At 37.8% G+C, this 17,500-nt stretch overlaps 2 protein-coding genes and 1 long non-coding RNA gene across 4 annotated transcripts in view; 1 reads left to right on the plus strand and 2 right to left on the minus strand.

Moving 5' to 3' along the window:
* Positions 1-1,091: 1,091 nt before the first annotated feature.
* LOC122782281 (max-interacting protein 1-like) lies at positions 1,092-10,691 on the plus strand. Its single transcript, XM_044046572.1, has 6 exons — positions 1,092-1,507; positions 2,902-3,004; positions 3,110-3,139; positions 5,909-6,023; positions 9,638-9,803; positions 10,523-10,691. The coding sequence occupies exons 1-6, from the start codon at positions 1,288-1,290 to the stop codon at positions 10,684-10,686; spliced, it is 798 nt and encodes a 265-aa protein (XP_043902507.1). The 5' UTR covers positions 1,092-1,287; the 3' UTR covers positions 10,687-10,691.
* On the minus strand, positions 3,597-9,677 carry LOC122782282. 2 transcript variants are annotated; one of them, XR_006361902.1, is made up of 4 exons: positions 9,552-9,677; positions 6,242-6,302; positions 5,836-6,031; positions 3,597-4,217 (listed from the first exon to the last, which is right to left on the minus strand). It is a non-coding gene; the product is annotated as an uncharacterized LOC122782282 (long non-coding RNA). The 2 variants fall into 2 exon arrangements; XR_006361903.1 differs by having other exon boundaries at positions 3,597-4,220.
* Positions 10,692-15,747: 5,056 nt separating the features above from the next.
* Positions 15,748-17,500, minus strand: part of smndc1 (survival motor neuron domain containing 1) — a 4,817-nt gene continuing 3,064 nt past the window's right edge. Inside the window, exons 5-6 of the mRNA XM_044046573.1 lie at positions 17,368-17,500; positions 15,748-16,290 (exon numbers count right to left, since the gene is read on the minus strand). The exon at positions 17,368-17,500 is cut by the window's right edge and continues 21 nt beyond it. Coding sequence (XP_043902508.1) covers positions 16,153-16,290; positions 17,368-17,500 — 271 coding nt within the window. The 3' untranslated portion in view covers positions 15,748-16,152. The remainder of the gene's footprint in view (positions 16,291-17,367) is intronic.

Genomic DNA, 17,500 nt, shown 5'->3' on the forward strand with positions numbered 1-17,500 from the left:
ACTATAATATGTCGTCCACAATTTGACAAAAAAGTCATACTAAAGTATATTGTCCAAAATTTGACAAAAAAAAGTCCAAGGTTAGTATGTTGTTTAAAATTTGACAAAAAAAGTCATACTTTACTATGTCGTAATTTTGACATAAAAGTCATAGTATAGCATGTCGTCCAAATTTTGACAAAAAAGTCATACTATAGTATATTGTCCAAAATTTGACAAAAAAAGTCCAAGGTTAGTATGTCGTCCAAAATTTGACAAAAAAAGCCATACTGTAGTATGTCGTCCAAAATTCAATAAAAAAGTCATACTATAGTATGTCATCCAAATTTTGACACAAAAGTCATACTATAGTATGTTTGAAAAAAAAAAAATTGACAAAAGTCCAAAATCACTACGACATTATCACATTTTGCGACACTTTTCGGTAAAATAAAATTATGCTTTTGGAACATTATGACATTTTTCTGGTGACAAAAATGTTTTTGTCATGTTGGGTTTCAGAAATGTACGACAATCACAACAAAACTTTAAGTGATATAAACTTTTTGTGACATAAGTTATGTTTTTGTAACACTAGTTACATGTTTATGGAACATCCTCACACTTTTTCACATCACAGTATTCTTTTTGTAACCTTAGTAACACGGCTATGTAGTGGTGTAAAACTTTAAGCAGAATGTTTTTTGTAACATTAGCAACAATTGTTTCCTCTGTGTCTGTGAATGTAAGCACATTTCTCAAAATCTTACAAGTATGGGCAATATGATGTGATGGAAAAATGCCTGCTGAAAAATAAATGTTTATTTTTTGCAATAATATCGCAACTCACAATTCTTTTGCTGACAATAACTGTGACAGAAAACCGTGTTCCTATGATTTCACACCTGGTGCAGTGAATTAAACGAGCACAGATTGTCAGAATATAAAAGCACGTGTGATATCACAGCACATTGTCATGTGTCATTTGTCAAATTATTATTATTCTTCCTTCCTGCTCTATCGATAATGAGGATTTATCGTCGCCACCGCTGACAATGAGCACAATGTGCCTGCGTTAGTGGGAGGGATTATCCAACCAACTAGGGCAAGTGGCTGAGGCTAAAAACGAAGACTGTGCGTGTGTGTGTGTGTGTGTGCGCGCTTCCATCCAGCAGCTCTGCCTCATTCCACTCCACTCTCATCTGCACAGAGGAAGCTGCAGCTCCAGAATAAAAGCCTCAAAGATAAAAGACACTCAGAAAAGATAGAAAGAAAGACAGAAAGAGAAAAAGAAAGAAGAGAGGAAAAATGGTGAAATTCGTGCGCCAGCACAGCGAGCAGCAGCTGGTCAAAGCCGAGGAGCTGCTGTCCGAGTCTGACGCGTCCGTGGACCCGCAGGATTTCACAGACTATTCCTTTTTCTACTCCAAATGTGCCGCAATGGACCAGATCGGCACTTTTATGCAGAACGTGCAGGTGCTGCTTGATGCGGCGGATTATATAGAGAATGTGGAGAAGAACAGCGGAAGTAAGTCGACCTGTGTGTGTGTGCGCGCGTGTGTGCATGTAATAACATGTATAATATGCAGCGAGCAGACAACAATAGAGGCGACAAAAGACGCACACAGCAGCGGACACGCGAAGCAGCCTATCCAGTCTCACCCGGTACTTAATCTAAACTCATATGAACTCACGTAAAATATTAACATTTAATTTAAAAAAAAAAAAAGTGTATGAAAATGTACAATTGAATAAAAAGAAGTCATAAATTCGGGAGTAAAATGCGTTAAAACACATTGAAAATCCATTAATCAGGTCCTGCAATAAATTGAATTGTATTTTTTCACATTGAGTTAACAATCTTAATCTGCCATCTCACTTTAATGCAGAAAATATCACGTGCATTTAACCCCCAAAAAACAACCTCTAAATGTTGCATTCACGGAGCCTCTTTTCATTCATAAATGTAGTTAAATTCTCATTTATTCTAATTTAGTGTCTTTTAATGTCAAAATTATCGTCATTATTATTATTATTGTTATTATCATTAGCAGCAGCAGCTGGTGCAGCAGCAGTTTCCTTCCTTCCTTGTGTGTGTTGTTCACATGGTTTCCACATGGAACTAATTGTAAAGTTCTCATTGGTCGCCACACATGTTCCCAGCGCGAGTCACGGAGCACAAGCCAATCACAGGCGGCCTCGCGCGGCGACGTCACGTGTTACTGGGAAAGCGCGGAGGGTTCATGGGAAGTGTAGGTCGAACACGCTTTCATGCTAGTTTCACCCAGTGTTGTGCTCTTTCAACGCGTTTTAAACGCGGATTAATCGAAATTGCACACAATTTACAACATTAATGTTTGTCACGGATTAAAAACAAGTACAAGTGTACTAAATATGAATGTTTTTTTCTTAGGAGGGACAGTAGACATCTGTATAATACTTTTATGATGTGTTTGGCTTTATTTTCTGTTTTATTTTACTATATTTTATGATTTAACACTGCATATTGTACTAAGATATATACATAAAGGTATTACTATTATAATTGTTGTTGTTTTTCACTATTCTTGGAGGGTTCATGGGAAGTGTAGGCCGAGCAGCCTTAATGCTAGTTTAGCATGGTTTCCCAGTCTTGTGCTTTTTTAATGTGTTTTAAGCACAGATTAATCAAAGTTACACAGCAATTTACAACATTAATGTTTGTCACAGATGAAAAATAAGTACACGTGTGTGTTAATATGAATGTTTTTCAGTATTATAAATTGTTTTACAGCCATTTAAATACTGCCTCCTTCTTCTCTTTCCTTTGCATTATTATTATTGCTATCTGTCTATATTAATGTTACACTCACACAAAGGGTATTTTCCTTTTCCTTTGTTTTAATTATAATTCTTAAACTCTTTTTATTTTTCCATCACCAGAATGTGAACATGGTTATGCTTCATTATATCCTGAAGCCCAGTCTGCACATCAACAGAAACAACGGAAATTCAAAAACAGGAAACTGGACAATATTCACAATAGGTTTGTGTCATGTGATGATTTTAAAAAAAATCCCTTGGTGTGAATATGTGAAGTAAAATACTGTACCTTATGTGGCTTTTAATTTTGTTTTCATGATTCCAACAGGTCAGCACACAATGAACTGGAGAAGAATAGGTGAGTACAGATACATGGATGAGGAAGTTTGTGTGGACACGTTTATGATGAGTCCAGAACTGATAATACAATTCAACTTTATTTGTAGAGCATAAAAGCTGTAAAATAAAGGCAATAAAACATGTGTTAAAACAAATTAAAAGACATAAAACACACAATAAAAAAACAACACAAATACAATAAAATGTCAAGCAACTTAAAGAGTGTCAAAGGTCAAGGAGAAGAACAGCTCCACTCTGTCAGGAGCAGCTGATCAGCTGACCTCAGAGAGGGGGCGGAGCAAGAACATTTAAGGATATAAAAGCAGTAAAAATAAATACAATATTTTTTAAAATTGTGGAGGAGTGAGGCTAAAAAGGACAAACATGTTCATATTTACATGGACCAGTTAAAGTAGGACTTTGCAAGTCTGGTCACTTTTTTCTACGGAGCGCCCCCTACAGTTTTGGAGTACATATTTTCATCACACCACGTAAACATTGTAACATTGACATCAATTGTCTCCCGTCTCCCTTCCCCTGTGCATTTGTTTTCAACGGAGCCGGCGAACACAAGCCGTGGAGCCTTGTCCATGCCGATCAGCATCTATTTTGCATACCTGTGTATTTCAATTCTCGTCATTTGAAAAACGACTGTTGTTTTCCTCCAACAACGGTTTCCTCTGCTTCTTCTTCGCCGGCTCTGCCATGAGGAATGTCTAAAATAACGCTATAGCTGCCTCGATCTTATAGCATCTTACCTATAGTGTCATGAAGCACCTCATGTTTTATTCTTGAAATAAAATTTCAAAAACGAGACACACTGCACGTCTATAAATCATCATTGGAATCCAATAAAGGCTGTGTGTGTGTGTTTTGCAAGGCAAATATAAAAAAGGGGAGGGTGGGAGGTGTGTGCTGCAGCCTCAGTAACAGCAGCTCTGTTCCTGGAGGACATGCAGACAAATCCCCCGTCAGCAAACGGGAACCGTCTGTTTCCAGACAACGGGGCTCCTTCCTGAGAGATTCTCAGCTGCACACGTCGAATAAAGGCAGCAGCAGCAGCAGTCTGGTTCTGTAGCTCCAGGATGTGGCAGCATCTGCTTTGCATGGGGAAGCAAATGTCAGGGTGAATGCAGTGCAATCCTGACAATGAATATTCACTTGATGAGTAAAAATGGTGAAAATTCAAAATTTATGCTCGATTGTTTTCCCTTTTTTTTGGTTACAAAATGGTGGCCCCCACTGCAGGGAGAGGAGGTGACATCACAGTTTGACCTACATTTTCCTCCATATTTGAAAAGGGCAGAGGGTTTGTGCATCCACACAGAGCACAGGAGCACAAACACGGACCTCACTCAGCAGCTTTTAAATGTGTGGTCAGACACATTCATGTGTGTGAGTTTCATGACTAAACAAATCAAGTTTGTCAATACTACTGTGACTGTGATCAGGTCCAGTCCAGTTATCGATTACTTTAACTACTGATAAAAGTGAAAATAAAATATAGGGCTGCAAATATCTTTTAATTATTAATTGATTACAAAATGAATTGTTAACTATTTTGAGTTTTTTAAAAATAACAAGTTTTCAGACTTTTCAGCTTCTTGAATGTGAACATTTTCTAATTTCTTTGCTCCGTATAACTAAGAAATCATTAAAATGTAATCATTTTAGTTTGTGGATAAAACAAGACATTTGAGAATATCATTATTTCCAAGTTTTGAGAAACACTGATCAACAATTTTTCAACATTTTATGGACCAAACAAAGAAAGAAATAATCAACAGTCAATTATGAAAAAAATAATTGTTAGTTGCAGCTCTAATGTTCTTTATATTCCACGAGGGCTGCAACAGTTAATCAATTACTTGATTATTCATTTTTTAATCTTAATCTTTTTTAATTATTAATTGATTACTGAATTAAGTATTTTAATAACTGATTAGTCGGTTTGAGTGTTTTAATAATAACTCAATGTGAATATTTTCTACTTTATTTGCTTCATATAATGAAGGAGTTATTTAAACTAAATGAATTTTGAGATATTTTTTGACACTTTATGGACACTTTATCTGACTAATTTGACTTAACTTCCTCTTGCTAACTCTTGTACAACTGTTTTTCCTTTATTAATTTAAACTGCTGTGTAAGAATTAGTGACACCTAATGATGAAATTGCAGATTGCAAGAATGTAGGACTGCTCAACTTTTAGCCAGGTGTGTCAGGGAGCTACGGTGGCCTTTGAAGACCATATAGATGGGGTTATTTATTATTGCCCTTTGACACTGTTAAAGTTGTTGATGTTATTTGTATTTAATTTAATTTATTTTTTCATTTGATCTGTGGTGGTTTTATGGTTTTTTAATTTATTTTAGATTTGTTAGTTGTATCTTAGCACCACATGTGTCTTCCTTCTATGCCTTTTATTTACTGTGTCTTTTAATTATTATTCTGTACAGCACTTTGGTTCCACTGTGGCTGTTTTTAATGTGCTTTACCAATAAAGTTGGATTGGATTATTCTTAATTTGCAGCGTAAGCTTCTGTAAAAGAAGACCTTTACGTCAAGTATTATAAAAGCTTTAATGTAAGGCTATGAAAACCAAATTAGACACTTATAGTGTTACATACTGGACCATAATCTTTATATAGCCTGTCTTTTTTATTGGCATTTCTCTTGTTGCTGTGTTTTCCATGTGCTTTTTTTTTTAATACCTTCTTGGCTCTAAAACCCAGATTGTGACTCTGGTTGTGATCCTGGATGCTTATGTGTGTTTCCTCTCCACAGACGAGCACACCTCCGCCTGTGTTTGGAGAGGTTGAAGTCTCTCATCCCTCTGGGACCAGACTGCAGTCGGCACACCACGCTGGGACTCCTCAACAAGGCCAAAGCACATATCAAGGTGTGGTGCTAAAGAAAATATAAATAAGAATTAGAATCCCTGTGTGTAACACAAACACAAAGCGCAGAGGAAAAAGAGAAGGTGCCTCATGTACAGGATCTATGAAGATTTATGGTGGAGTACAACACAGAGTATCTGTTTGATTACAGTTTAAGATCCAATTATGAATCCATAGCGACGGCTTACAAAACATGATCCTTACAAGTCAATAGTCTGACCTTGTTCTGTGTGTCGTCTCACAGCTCGCACAGTCTTTTTTCCTCCTGAAGCTACAGACTGCTGCACAAAAAAAACAAAAACATGTTACTGTCTGACACAAGAAGGAAAATTCTAATATTTTTGGAACATTTCTCTCCGATTAAAAACGAATAAATTCAGATTCAGTCCAATCCAACTTATTTATAAAAGCACATTCAAAAACAACAGCATGTTGACCAAAGTGTGGTATAGTAGTAGTTAAATAAATGAATAAACAGACTAACAAATAAATGGAAGTTTCGGCAATGAGCCAAGGTCAGCGAGCTTGGTGTCAGTAGCATCACTCACAAGAAGTGTCACTGAAACGCAGGAAGTTTAACGCCATCCATGCCTCGATGTCGACACATTTTAACGAGGGAGCTGCGGGCCGTACAAAAACTCACTGAGGGCTGTAACTGGGCCTTGGGCCAGACTTTGGACATGCCTGGTGTCGGCAAATATGCAAAGTTGTTTTTTACCGTGTTTTTCTCCAAAAACAGCATTTTGGAGAAACGGTATTTTTTGAAAAACCCTACGTCATTTGTCGCCGTCATCTTCATCACATGCTTGTGTGTTTGGAGATTGTTTGGCAGTGTTGCCAACTGCTGTCGGTGAAAAGTAACTAAAGTCAGTCTGAAAAGAAAAGACACTGGATATCACTAGAACACGTCCTATCCTCAGAGACTTCAGATGCGGGAGTGAAGAAGAAATAAATAAGTGTTGAAGAGTGACAGTGAAAGTGAATCATAAAAAAATAAGGGGAAGAGAAACAGACACTAGATTTACTTTGAATGAACAGATGAGTGATTGTTCCACACATGGTCAGCTGCACTGCACCACCACAGCTCGTTCTTGTCTGTGTGGTCACAGTGTTTCTCTCTCTGTTAGTGCTTTTTGACAGACACAGTTCTGGTTCTGGCTCTGATGCCGTTCTGGAGCCTCCAAACAAATATGACATGCCCACTAACTATGTCACTTGGTTCCAGCTGAGAATCAAGTTTTCAGGTTCTGAAACCAATTTTTTTTCTGGATTTGAGAACACGACACGGATCCCTGCCGGTGTGAGAGGGTTATTTATGTCTACATAGATTTGAAATGTGAACAGTATAAAACACATTAAGAATAACATTTGTTTGAGTCTTTGTCTCAATGTGCAAAATCAGGCCAAAAAATGGAAACTACATAAATGTGTTTTTTCCAACCCTCTCCTCTCTGGTGACAAAGATGCTGATTCACAAACTTTGTGTTATAGTTATACGTTATAGTTATGTCAGTTTTTCTTTCTGAACGAATCTGTCAGTGGCTGTTAGAGGAACTATCTCGATTGTCACGTATTTGATTCCGTCTTTTTGTTGCACCCTTGGTCTTGAGAGCACCACGTCCGTCCTGCGTGAACCGACTGTCTGTCTAAATGGACCCCCCAACCAGTGTGTCTGACATTAGGTTCAAATAATTCTGTAGCATCGTGCGATCCAAGCCAGATTTTCTTTTTTCCTGTAATATCTCTACCTTTCGTCCTCTCTCAGTCTGTTCAGACTCCTGCAGAGAGAATCAGTGGGAAGCAGCTGAGGGCTGAAATATGAAAGCAGTCCTCCAGGCTGTGTTGTGTGGGAGTTTACCACAGAGTGTGTGTACGTGTGTGTATGTGTGTGTGTGTGTGGGGGTGTAATGGATAAATATCCATGATGTCAACTGTTGACTTTGGACTCCCCCGTTTGAAGTCCAGGAAATGTGGCTCGTAACCGCTGGCTTGTATTTATAGAAGCAGACGTTGTGTAGTAGAGCAAGTGCAGCCAGTGTGAAGCTGCACAGAATCAGGATGTGACAAAAAAGACAAATAAATAAAGTCACTAAAGTCTATTGTGCTGCAAAAACATTATTGTATTACATCGTAGGAAACGTTAGTTCAAGAATCAACCAAAAAACAATGTAATATCATTTGCTAAAGGGACGTCAAAATGGGAACACAATAAGGCTGCAACTAAGGATTATTTTCTCTCTTTTTCTAATGGTTTAGTCTGTAAAATGTCAGAAAATGTGGGAACAAATTGTTGCTCAAACCTGTAAATGATGATGTTCTCGAATGTCTTGTGTTGTCCACAAACCAAAATGATTTAACTCTTAATTTAATCAGTTTGGTGATTGGATCACTTCTCTGCAAATGAGGTTCATAGTGCATCGTCAGAACACTGGTAATTTATTAATTTCACCATTTATATATATTTTTAATAAGCACATAAAGTGTGTGGACTTTGCTGTAACTGATCAGCAGCACTGATTCTGAATGACCTTTGCACTCTCGGGGAAACTGAAAGCGGTGAAGTTCTTCTTCTTTCTCACAGAGACTAGAGAATCTATTACTTTATAAAAATCCAATCAGAAACATGCTCTCCTGCAGTTGCTGTATAATTGATCAGAGGGCACAGGGTGTGGCAGCAATAACTATGCATTAACATCAAATTACTGCACGGCTTATTACTTTACTACCTTCTCATACAGGCAGTAAAAATTATGTAATCAAAAGCAAAAGTCATTCACATAAACACCAGCTGTGTTTCACTGGAGACACACAGTTTCTGCAGTCAAATTAAAAATGAATGTCTGTAAATTAGTGCCGTCTAATGGTAAAACTGAATAATTGTAACAAACGGAGAACGCCACATTTAAGTCACAATACAATCTCAATATTTAAGTCATGATAATATCGTATCATGACTTAAATATTAAGACACAATATGATATTAATAATGATATTTAAGTCATGCTATGATTTTATCACAATATTTCAGTTACAATATGATATTAATAATGATATTTAAGTCATGATACCATATTATTACGATATTTAAGTTTCAATATAATATTATCACAATATTTATGTTACAATACGATATTATCATATTTAAGTTACAATACGTTAGTATAACAATATTTAAGTCATGATACCATATTATCCCAAAATTATATATTGCGATATACTCACACAATGCCTCTAGTGAGAGTAAGCACATGGCACCCTCTAGTGGACTGAATTTCTTTTTTTTTTTATAATCCACGAAGAGTTTATTTGTAACATCAGTTATAGAATTATATGCTAAAAGCCAAAAGCGATATGGAAAATATCACAATCACTGTATCTGCTGAATTACATGTAATGTAATGTAATACTTGCACATTCAGACTTCTGTAGAAACATGGCAGCACAAGATGGTGGCCTCATTAAATCAAAGCAACTGCTTTAAGTGCATATAAAAATGCTACGGAAACCAAACAGTTTAATGATTTACTTACCCAGAGATATTTGTGGTGTAGTATATTCAGTTTCTGCCACTAACACCCACACCAGACCTTTAACTCTTGTACGTGTCTGTGTTTAGAAACTTGAAGAGGTGGACCGCAGGAGTCTGCACCAGCTGGAGAACTTAGAGCGAGAGCAGAGGCATCTGCAGAGGCAGCTCTCCCAGCTCCAGACTCACGGAGAGAGGGTCCGCACAGACAGCCTGGACTCACGGACGTTCTCCGACCGCTCAGAGTCTGACCGAGGTGAGAGCCTTTGCAGCACTGTCACTGTTGATGGTCGGGTCTTTTAAAGTGTGGTCCTGTGACTGACAGCACCAAGAACCAGCTCAACATGGACCCTTGCTTTGAATAAAAACATAAATGCCAATGGAGACACAAGAAAAACAGATTTTAGCCACTTAACAAAAGTTTCAAATATTCATCTGCTTAGTTAACTGTTTTATCTCACCTTCAAACAACCTTTTCTGAATGGAAACACATGTTTGTCAAACACTCCCTCCCCCACACCAAATTCCATAGAGAAAATCATCAATTTTAGCTCTTGTAGATACTGGAGCTGCCGGCTTTTGGCAATTTTCTGTGACGTAGGTAAAACTAAACAAAAGATTTTAAACACAGAAGTCACAAAATTATACATTTGAACTTACGGATGGAGACATTTGTGGATCAATGATACCTGTCTGCCATGTATGGACTTTGGTGCTGGGAGTGACTAGTTTACAAAGCAACATTAAACTTAAGTTTCTAAGCACAGAAGGCTGCCGGGAAGTGCAAAATAAAGCAGTGAACATGTATCTATCTATTGTGCAAGGGAGGTTGGTCTTTTAATTTCATAACTGTACAATACTTCACTTGATAGGTGACTTGCTGTGGGCACCAGTGTGCAGTGCTCAGAAATGCTTGTAGATTTTCATGAATTATTTAGATGATTAACCTTTGCTTTTTGTTCATTCTTGGTACAGAGGAAATTGAAGTGGATGTGGAAAGCACTGAGTTCTCCCATGGAGAAATGGACAGCGTAAGCACCAGTGGTGCAAGTGACCTGGACGACCACAGCAGCCGGCAGAGCTCGGCCAGTGACGAGGGATACTCCACGTGCAGTCTAAAACTGGCCTTCTCTGCCTGAAAACACCAGCCTACATACAGTACATAAATACAAACATACATACAGTACATTCACTACAGCTTAGAGCTCTCATCTTCCCAAGTACCAGCTTACAGCTCCATACATTGTCCTTGACAGTTTAATTTAAACTAACATCACAAAAACCAGCCCCCTTCTCACCTAGTTCTCGCCCTAGATCCAGCCTTAAGTCCAACTCCGTCTCATAGACCCTGTTCAGATCTGGTATGTACATAAAACGCAAATGGAATTAAGTACAGTTCTGATCGCTCCTAAATCTGTGCTGTATGTGTCTACATATCACAAGAAAAATAATTTTAGGAAGCATTTGGTCTTGTTCCTGGGCTGCACAGACTCAATCTGTCCCCTGAAGAAAAACTAGAGAGAACCATGACGAACTTTCGACTTACTTTTTAAATGGAACACAGCATTAACTTTATCTGCGTGCGATTGGATCACTGGAGGACTGACACTAATACCAGGTATGAATGGGGTCTAGCGGTTTTTAAATCCTCTCCTTAGGCCTGGGTCATAGTTTTCACGTCTAGAGTCCATGTGACTTACATTTCGCCATCTGTCCATCTCTGCGGTCCACGTGGGCTCTATACAAGTATGACCAGGCCCTTACAAAAGCCAAGGAGCTCCTCCATTTTTCATGTCAGCCTCAAATTCATCCTCACTGGCAATATACTGTACACTATATGGACAAAAGTATTTGGAGACTTGACCATTACACCAACAGTGACTGTAATGACAAATACATACAGTACTTGGATGGAGTTGGTCCCCCTTTTGCAGCTACGCGTCTTGGAATTTGTGTCCATTCATTCTGTAGAGAACTTATGAGGTCAGGCACTGATGTTGGACGAGAAGACCTTGCTCACTCTCTGTTCCAGTCCATCCCAAAGTTGCTCGATGGGGTTGAGGTCAGGGCTTTGTGCGGGGCCAGTCAAGTTCTTCCACAAACCATGTCTTTATAGTCCTTGGATGTTGGAATAGTTCCTCAAACTGTTGCTGCAAATTTGGAAGCAAAGCATTCTCCAAAATGGCTTTGTTTGCTCAAAACATTAAGATTGTCTCTCACTAGACCAAGAATCTACAGGTTTGGCCAAATACTTTTGTCCATGTAGTGTAATTTCTTAATTTTAACGACTTCACCGAGTCAACTGAATCTCCCTTTACCTACAGCAAACTTGAATCACTTAGACCTTTTTTAGACTGCAGCCCAAATGGGATTTTTAAGCATATCCAGACTGTTTCTAGCTTGATATTTTTTTGGCCATCTAAAAAAAGATGTGAGATCTGATTTTTCCAAAGGCTTTTTTGGGATTTTTACAGATCCATTTCAATCTGAACATCTTAGTCGCTCAGAGAGGATTTCAAAGTGTCTTCTGCATCACTCGAACAACAACAACAGCGGTTTAGCTCCAGTGAGACGGAAGTTGATTCCGAGAGAATGGTTTAAAAAAATCAGGAAGAATTTTGCGTTGTGGCTCCACATAAGCATTTGGGACAGAAACAGGCACAGATTTCTGTCGTCCATTTTGTTTAGACTCCTTATTTTCCCGGAGCGTGACCTGTAGCTATAGAAATCCATGTGGAAGACTAGACTAGATTATGTCAATATGGACACACACACGCAGATCAGACAGAACAAAGTTGGTCAGGAAGATCAGATTCTCGTCAAATATGCTTACAAATCCAATTTTGGCTGCAGTCGAAGGCCTTATATCTGCACTCAGTACGGACCCTGTAGAGGACCCACAATCACTGAACTGGAAACTCTAAATCTAGTCAAGTTTATCATCTGAAACCAGCAAGCACGCACACACACACACAAACCCAGTACCAGCTAGGAACTCATTATTGAGGAAGTTTGCGCCATTTGCCTTGTTAAAAAAAAAAGAAAAGCCCCTTTCTTGGATATTAATATCCAGACGGCACTTCTTGTCAGTGGAAAGGGCTATTAACGTCTGCATTCCAAAATGTGTATTACACGTGTGTGTAACCTCTGCTTTAGGACCCGTGACCATCACTGACCCAACGCGGCGTCCCCTATCTACCGTGACCGATACAACACAAGTCACATCCAAACAGAACAGGTGGTGCGGTCCACCTTTGTTATCCTAATTTATTTTGCATATGATTATAGTATTTATTTTTGGTATATTTAATTCTACTAGTCGCTAGAACTTAGCCATGCTTGAATGGGGGTAAGTACTGTTAAAATTTTGTTTTCTTTTTAAACCAAAATGACTTGACATGGACGGAATCAGTCCCCACTGAGGCGCCACTGCGTCATCACTCAGTGGTGTTCTGGCGTAAGAATGAAGCGTCTCTGACACTGTGCGCATAAGTCGACTGCAGTTTTCTTTTTCTTTTAGACGTTAATAACCTACCGCCGCACTTGTCCAAGCACAAGGCTCGAGCAATAACACGTAGTAGTTTTAATTCCTTTTGATGTCGGCACTGGCGTTCCTCCGACACAAAAAGACACTTTTGCTAGTTCTCAACGTGCTCAATAGTAGTATAATGTGTTTATTAATAATAACCAGGAGTAAAAAAAAAATGATTGTAATTGTTGAAAAAAACAAATTGAATTAATGTGGTGCATGTGTATTGAATGTAGCCTTTTATAATGTTGTTACGTGCTTTGGATTTGACGAGTCGAATGAAAAACGTCTGTAGCATGAACAACATAATCACTACACAATACAATTTTGCTTTAGACTTCAATGTAATAATAATATTAATAATATTAATGTATTCTTTTTTGTTTGTGGAGTTGCGGGAAAAAGAACAAGTTGAAATCCTTTAGAGTCTTCCCTGTGATAACAATAATAATAATAATGATAATAATCAATTATGAATATTTTGACACGTAAGATTGCACTGTTGACATGTTTAAATCCATTTTAGACCAGTGTTTACCAACATTTCTGTAAGGGGAGCCACTTTCTAAAGATGGCAAACGATCAGGGGCTCCAACAAGTATTCAATTAATCTGTTTATTAATCGATCACCAGCTAACTGGCTTTCTGATTTATCTGCTTCTTAAATGTGAATATTTTCTGGTTTCTTTGCTCCATATGAGAAAGAAACCATTAAACCGAACTGAATCATTTTGGTTTGTGGACAAAAAAAGACATAATTTCCCGGTCTGGTAAACACAGATCAACAAATATTTTGGTATTTCACGGAGCCCTAAGTACTCGATTAATCGAGAAAATAACCCAGATTAATCAATTATGTAAATAATTGTTAGTTGCAGCGCTAAAACAATCACAAGTTGAACAACGACTTCATTTTGTTTAAAACACAGATAAATATTAACTGAAAGGTATATAGTTTTCTCAAAGCAAATTTGCTTTGTCCCACGTCCCATCTGTGGGCTTCGACCCAGAGTTTTGGTAACCACTGGTTTAGACGATATGTCCCATCACCATTTTTGATATGACCTCGAATCTACAATTCCTCTGGTCCACGTCCTAATCTTGATTAAAATCACCACACCAAACTGTGTCTTAACATGGGTAAATGACTCTTGCACAAAGTTCCTCGTTACAGGTCTTTTTTCCCCACCCAAACCTGTTTGGGAAACTATAAATGCACTATGAAAAAAGACTTTTGTGAAGGGAATATGTTGAAGCACAGCCTTGAATGTTTTCTCTTGTGCTTCATCAGCCATTTAAGGAGACTTTTGACTTCTTATCATGTTTTTTTGGTGTTATTTAAAACATGCACTACTGCTCCCCTGTTAAATACTTGGTTACAGTTCCTGTTAACTGTCCCTGGAATCTTAATAAACCTCTACTACTGAGTCATAAAGCAGCGTTGTCTTTTTGTGTGTGTTAAGCCGACCATTGATGTTAAGATCAGGGCTTATTCTTCGTCCTTCGTCTACCACTTGACCTTTTCTGAGGGTTACACAAGGAGCAAGCTGCAACAAATTCCAGATGTCATTAGGGAAATAGGCATGATGTCACACCCTTGACAAGATGATAGTGCTGATGATAATTTATCTTCTTTGCTTCTTCTTCTTTTCACCCACCTCTCCTTCACTTACCTCCTTACTTTCCCTCTTTTCTGTCCTCTCTCCTACCACAACCAGTTGAGGCAGCTATTCACACACTTTTACTCCACTGTTGCCACGTGCTTGCTCATTGTGTTCCTGCAGATAGGTAGATTCAAGAAAATCAAACAAACATTAAATTAAAACTATTTTGTTCTCATGACCACTGAAAAAATACACAAGCAATCATGGTATTTTAATCACAACAATTTTACGTGTCATTTTGGCCATAACTGAGAAGCTGCATGTTGTATTCAGAGACAAACACTAACTGGCCACTTTTACGTACAATAAAGGTACAACAAGGCATCTGGGGTATTTTCCTACTGTAGCTCATCTGCTTGAAAATTTTGTGTTTGAGTTTCTTTCTAGAATTACAAACATGTCTGGTCATTCTCCTCTGAACTCTGGCATCAACAAGGCACATTTGCCTGTAGAACTGCTGCTGACTGGATATTTTCTCATATTTTCATACCATCTCAGTCAACCCTTGCAATTGTTTTATGTCAAAAAAAAATCCCAGTAGATGTGCAGCTTATGAAATACTCAGACCAGCCTGTCTGGCAACAACACAACCACATTCAAAGTCACTTATATCATCCTTCATCTCCTTTCTGATGCTGTTTGAACTTCAGCAGGTCGTCTTGACCATGTCCGCATGCATAAATGTACCGAGTTGCTGCAGTGTGTTAATCAACTGAACTGGTGTACCTAATAAAGTGGCTGGTTTAGTGAATTCACTTACCCACTGTAGCTGAATACAGAAGTTAACATAGCTCATTGTTTATGCTGAACCAACAAGGCTGAATATACTGAAAAAGCAAAAAAAATGCATGCAAGTTTAATGGGAAAGGAGGTGTGTTTAAAGTTGCAGCACTCGGCTCATAACAAAAGAAAGTAACACAAGTCTTTACTGCCACCTAAAGGATCTGATGGAAGCCCAACAAAAAACAGTCCAAGTCAGACAGAGGCAACTCTTTTAAGAGAAAAACTGAAAACAAAACAATGTTTATTTCACTGTTATATATATGTACAACACCATCATTATTAATGTTCAGATACACCAAGAACTGGTCAACGTGTGAAATCCAGCACATCTGAGCAGGCGACTGGCCTTGGTTTGAACCTGTACCCAAACTTTTTGGCTTTTCCTAAACATCATCACTTCATGTTCTTATATAACATGTGACCTGGTTCTAGTGCAGGGGAAAACACTCGTGTTTGTTTCACCTACACAATATATATAAGAAAAACTACATCAAGATCTCAAACAATGGTGTGCGAGCAATTAAAATTTTTTTTTACCCGGGAAACTTAAATCATGTATAAACACAATGGAAAGCACTGATACGGCCTGTATACAGTGGATTTTTTTATGTACATGTGAGCGTGTTTGGTCATTGTGGCATTAAATGTCTAACGTTGTACTTTGACGTGTCGTGGTACTGGGTCATAGGTTTGTCGGCAATGCCGCACGTTCCCACTCCAACCTTTCCATTTACGCTTTCTGGAGATGCAAATATGCTCCTCTTGACCTATGAAAATAAAAAAAAAAAACAAGAAAAATTCAGATTTCAGATAACATTTCCAATTTGGCAGACAAGAAATATATGATATGACTGTTATTTCAGACCATTTAAAGATGCAAATGTGTGGATTCACTGTAAAAATCAGATGTTTTCTTTAAAGCTGCAAAAAGTAATATTAAATTTAGAGTATTGATACTTGACCCAAGTTTGTTCCAGTAGGGTACGGTCAGATCAGGTTCTCTTTTTGCATGAATTCAAACAGCACTTTTTAAAAATTACTTCATTAAAAAAATGTGTCAAAAAATAAGTCACAATAAGTAGAAACTAATAAAGTGATTGAACTTGTGTCTTGGTTTAGAGCCAAAGTTTATTTACGACAGGACAGTGAACGCAACACACAGGCTATTCTTTTACTACACAACAAATTTAAATAAATCAGATGGTTGGATTATGTAACTCGTTACCAGCAGAGTTAGAATTGAAAAAAAATTAATGAAGAGTCTGAATGTTTATTATATTAATAAATGCTGGTGATTGACTCATGAGTGAGTGTTCACTTAGTTGCTTCCCCTAAAATGTAACGATAACTTGTGGCATCAGAATATGCTTCAGTTTAATCTAACTGTGTTGGGTATTTGTCGGGTGTGGTCAATATTCTCTCAGGCTCAGACAGAAAAATGTAGCCCAAGCTGCTCTCTAATTAAATTACCTGCCAACTATCTTTAAAATGAATTAATTGCTTTTCCACAGTTCTCTTGAATATGTAAACATATTCATATTTAAATATCACTATTTGTTCTTTACATATCTTCATTTCTAGATTTTATTTTTTCACATGTGCTAATGAAAAATACAATTTTGAATATTGGGTTTAACATAGCGTACATTCCGCTGTGTTTAACACTGGGAATTCTTATTCCCTGCCTGATTTAAATATAAACCCACAGCGGGAATTCTCTACTGAGGCACTACTGTGGACAATATTAAACAAGAAACAAAAAAATGTATATGATAGAGCAATTGTTGAAGTGCAAATATAGTCAGGGCTATTTATAAAAAGGAAAACCAGAATAAAAACCTCACCTGTCCTTTCTTGTTCTTTGAGTAGGCTTTGTTGTTGAACTGTTGCCACTTTGACTTCTGTACCTCCCTCTCTTGCTCCAACTCCTTCATCCTCAGCACCTTCTTCTGGGCTTTCTTCTTCTTATACTCTCTC

Source organism: Solea senegalensis, linkage group LG15 (assembly GCF_019176455.1).
Source record: "Solea senegalensis isolate Sse05_10M linkage group LG15, IFAPA_SoseM_1, whole genome shotgun sequence".
In the NCBI taxonomy this organism is placed as follows: Eukaryota; Metazoa; Chordata; class Actinopteri; order Pleuronectiformes; family Soleidae; genus Solea; species Solea senegalensis.